This window comes from Plasmodium gaboni, chromosome 5 (assembly GCF_001602025.1).
Source record: "Plasmodium gaboni strain SY75 chromosome 5, whole genome shotgun sequence".
Lineage (NCBI taxonomy): Eukaryota > Apicomplexa > Aconoidasida > Haemosporida > Plasmodiidae > Plasmodium > Plasmodium gaboni.
Window position 1 is genome coordinate 899,444 of NC_031485.1, and position 4,903 is coordinate 904,346.

General features: G+C 21.0%; 1 protein-coding gene across 1 annotated transcript; it reads left to right on the plus strand.

The window, feature by feature from the left end:
- Window positions 1-1,353: 1,353 nt before the first annotated feature.
- On the plus strand, window positions 1,354-4,725 carry PGSY75_0524000 (karyopherin beta; the record flags this gene model as incomplete). Its single annotated transcript, XM_018784521.1, has 1 exon — window positions 1,354-4,725. One exon carries the CDS (start codon window positions 1,354-1,356, stop codon window positions 4,723-4,725), a length of 3,372 nt encoding a protein of 1,123 aa, XP_018643176.1.
- Between the last annotated feature and the right edge of the window lie 178 nt (window positions 4,726-4,903).

A 4,903-nucleotide genomic window follows, 5' to 3' on the forward strand; every position in this document is an offset into this window, starting at 1 on the left:
ATTTTAAATATATATATATTATAATGTAAATATTACATATATTAATATTTTATTATCATATTTATTATTTTATATTTATATTACATAAATAAGTAATATATGAATTCTATTTTTTTTTTTTTTTAATATATCCCTTCCCCATATATTTTATAATATATATTATATATATAAATATTTAAAAAAAAAAAAAAAAAAAAAAAGATATAAAAAATATTTTATATATTAATATATAAAATATATTATATATATATTTATAAAAAAAAAAAAAAAAAAAAATAATAATATATATTATATTTTCTTATATGTATATAAATTTTTTTTTAATTTTTTTCACAAAATTTTAGCAGGTTTTATATAACGTTTAAAAAAATATAAAAGAAGGGCAAAATAGAAAAAAAAAAAAAAAAAAAAAAAATAAGGAAAAATATAATAATATATATATATATATAATATATATATAATACTTTTTTAAAAAAGGAGTTGGAATGTTGATCCAAAAACGAAAAATAAAAAAAAAAATAAAAAAATTAAAATATAAGGAATAATATAATAATATATTAATATTACGTATATATGTTTTTTTATATATTTATATAAAATATTTATGTTTATATATTAATATATATATATGTTTGTGATTCATAATTAAAAATAAAAGAAGGAAAAAATATATATGTATGTATCCATTATTAATTAAAAAGAGGTTAAAAAAAAAAAATAATAATAATATTTCATTGAAAAATAAATAAAAAGAGTGCCTATATTTTTATAATATATATAATACTCATAAGATTAATGGATATAATAAGAACTAAAATACGACGGTTCATTATAAATGAAAATATATGTATATAATATATATATATATAGATATGCATATATATTTTTATAAACGTTTTAGGAAATAAAATTTTGTATTCACTGCATAAATATACCATAAATATAAATACATACATATATATATATATAATAAAACTTGCAAAAATAAAAAAAGAAAAGAAAAGAAAAATTGTTTTAAGGAAATTATTATATATATATATATATAAATATATATATATATATGTATGTATGTATGTATTTTTATTTATATATCCTTTATTATTTAAAATATAAAATTATTTTATTATATATTTAATGTGTTAAAAGGTCCAAACGGATATTATAAATACAAATATTTATATAATATATATATATATATATATTATAAATACAAATATTTATATAATATATATATATATATATATAAAGGTACATATATTTATGTATGTCCTAATTAAATATACAATATAATATATATCTATAACAATTTTTGTGATATAAAAAAAAAAAAAAAAAAAAAAAAAAAAAGAACTAATGGATAAAATTGTAGAAGTTATTGAAGGATTAAGCAGCTCTGAGAGTCATATAAGAACTGAATGTGAAAATACGTTAAACTATTATAAAAAGAATGATTTAAATAATACAGTATTATCAATATTGAAATTATTAAAAAGCCATAAAGATAGTCAAGTTCGATTACAATGTGCTATATTAATTAGGAATATATTTCGTGTATATATAAAATCCACACATGTGGATGTAGAAGAAAAAGAAAAAAATGAGAATTCAGTTGGAAATGCAGAAGAAGAGAATTATTGGGTATTATTACCAGATAATTTAAAAAACATTGTAAAATCTGAATTGATTAGTAATATAGGAACTGAAACAGATAAGATGGTTAGAAGTAATATATGTAATAATATTATAGATTTATCATCAAAATTATTATTACATAATCAATGGCCAGAGTTATTATCAGTAACATTTGAATTTTGTAATTCTAATAATGTTGATGTATTAATAAGTGGATATAAAATTCTAGGTGGTATTTTGAGTTGTATTCCAGATGAATTAGATGGAAAACAAGAAATAATATCTTCTATATGTATGAAAGGTTTAAATTCATCAAACGTACAAGTACGTGGAGAATGTATTAATTTAATATCATGTATTGTTGAAGATAATAGTTCCTCGTTAGTTAAGAGTGTAAATGGTTGTATCCCATTAATATTACAATCATTAAGTTTAATGGCAAAGAATAGTAGTTCAGATATTGCAGTTTTAGAAGAATGTGAGAAAGTACTTCAATCTATAGGTAAAATGATAGATTATAATGCCAAATTTTTTACTAAGCATATAACAAGTTTGTGTGATATATTATTTAGTATATGTATGAAAGATGAAAATGAATTGAATTATGATTTTGATAATAGTTTGAAGTCACTAAGTATTGAAGCTTTAGTTACCATTCCAGAGCGTCGACCAAAGATGGCTTTATCTGTACCTCATTTTGTAGATAAGATTATACATTTATCTATGTTATTTATGCTTGACATAAATAATGATTGTTTTAATGAATGGATGAATTCTTTAAAAGAAGGTAAAGATGATAGTCAAGAATTATATGATATAGGTGAAGAATCGTTAGATCGTGTTGGTAAAGCATTTAGTGAATTAGAAGAAGCTGAATTTATTCATATTCTTTTTAATAAAGTATCTGAATTTTTAATGAAAAATACATGGGAACATAAATACGTTGGTATTATGGCTATAGCACAAACTATTGAATATTTACCAGAAGATGAAATTGAAGAACAATTAGAACATGTTATAAAAATGTTGTTACAAATATTAGTTGATCAAGATGTTAGAGTACGTTATGCAGCTTGTCAAGCTATTGGTCAAATATCTTTAGATCATCAACCATATGTACAAAAAGAATTTTTCTCAGAAATTTTATCTGCATTAATTAATACTATGAATGATGTACATTTAAGGGTTCAATCACATGCAACAGCAGCATTTGTAAATTATGCTGAAGAATTAGATAAAATGGCTTTATTACCATATGCAGATATTATTATAGATATTTTATTACAAAAATTGAATTCTTCCAATTATTTATTAGTAAGAGAACAAGCTGTTACTGCTATAGCAGTTATTGCCGGTGTTATTGAAGAAGACTTTTTAAAATATTATTCTACCGTCGTACCTATGATGAAAGATATTATTCAAAAGGCTGTTTCAGAAGAAGAAAGAACATGTAGAGGTAAAGCTATTGAATGTATATCAATTATTGGTTTATCAGTTGGTAAAGAAATTTTTATTGAAGATGCTAAAGAATGTATGAATGCTTTATTACAAATTAGTAGTACAAAAATGGATCCTGATGATACTGTCAAAGAATATATTCAAGAAGCTATTGGTCGTATATGTAGAGCATTAGGTAATGACTTCTATCCATATTTAAGTAGTATAGTACCAACCATATTATCTGTCCTTTCAGTTTTGCCTAAACCATTAACAGATGATGAAGAAGATTTAACTATAACAATGGTATCTAATGGACAATATGTAGGATTGAAAACATCTTTATTAGAAGATCAAGAAAAAGCTTTAGATTTATTAATTATTATTATTGAAGTATTAAAAGAAAATTATAAGGATTACATTCAAGCAACAGCTACAGCTGTGTTGCCAATGTTAAATTATGAATTGTCAGATGAAATAAAACAAAAGGCATTAACAGCTGTTAGTGAATTAATTGAATCTGCAAGAATATTATCTGAAAAAACTGATAATGATAAATCCATGTTATTAGCCATATTAACAGCAGCAGCAGAGAAAGTATTAAAAAGTTTATTAGAAACAAAATTAGATGATAATTATGAATATATATTAGATGTGATGATAATTGAATCTCATGGATTATATATGTGTTTACAAAAAGCGGGTTCTAGTGTATTGCCAGAAAATACTTTAAAATTATTTTTTAATCAAATCTTTGCCTTATTACAATATTCAACAGATAGAAGGGTAGTATATAATCAGAAAAAGAATAATGATGACGTAGATGAGGATGAATTATTAATAATAGATAGAGAAGAGGAATTAGAACAGAATTATCGAACTAATTTATTAGATATATTAGGAGTATTAATTAAATATCATCCAACACAATTCTTAAATACATGTTGTGAATTATGTATTGGATTTATTAATAATTATATGAATTCTCCAAATTCAGAAGATGTAGCATTAGCATTGTATGTATGTGATGATTTATTAGAATTTTTACAAGAAAAGAGTATAAATTTATGGGACTTTTTCATGAACCCATTATTATTAAATATTAATCATGCAGATGACAAAGTAAAACAAGCAGCATGTTATGGTGTTATACAAGCAACAAAAATTGAAGCATTTGGAAAGTATGCAAATATAGCAGTAGAATATTTATTAAAATTAATACATGAAAATACATCAAATAAAAAACCAAAAGAACATATCTCAGCTATTGACAATGCTGTAGCAGCCTTAGGTGATGTTGTTTTAATGCATACATCAAAATTTAATAATGCAGAAGATCTAATAAAAGTATGGTTAAATCATTTGCCAATAAAAGAAGATGATGCAGAAGGTAGAAGAGTACATAAAAATCTTATAGATCTAGTTTCACAAAACCATCCTCTTTTATTTGGAAAAGATAATTCTAATACATCAAAAATTATTGAAATATTCTTAACAATATATGAAACTGATTTTTCAGATAGTGACTGTAACAAAAAAATATCTACACTCATCAATTCATTGGATAAATCATATCTAAATAATTTAGCTTCTTCAACTTTGTCACATAAGCAAGCCAAAAAATTGAACAACATTTTGAATCCAAACAGAAAATAATAAAATATTTTACACAGAAAAAAAAAAAAAAAAAAAAAAAAAAAAAAAAAAAAAATTATAAAAATTTAAAAAAAAAAAAAAAAATTTTTATTTAAAAAAAAAAAAAAAAAAAATTATAAAAAAAATAAAAAAAAAAATATTTATTTTTAAAAAATGGAAAAATTTTTTTATTTATATA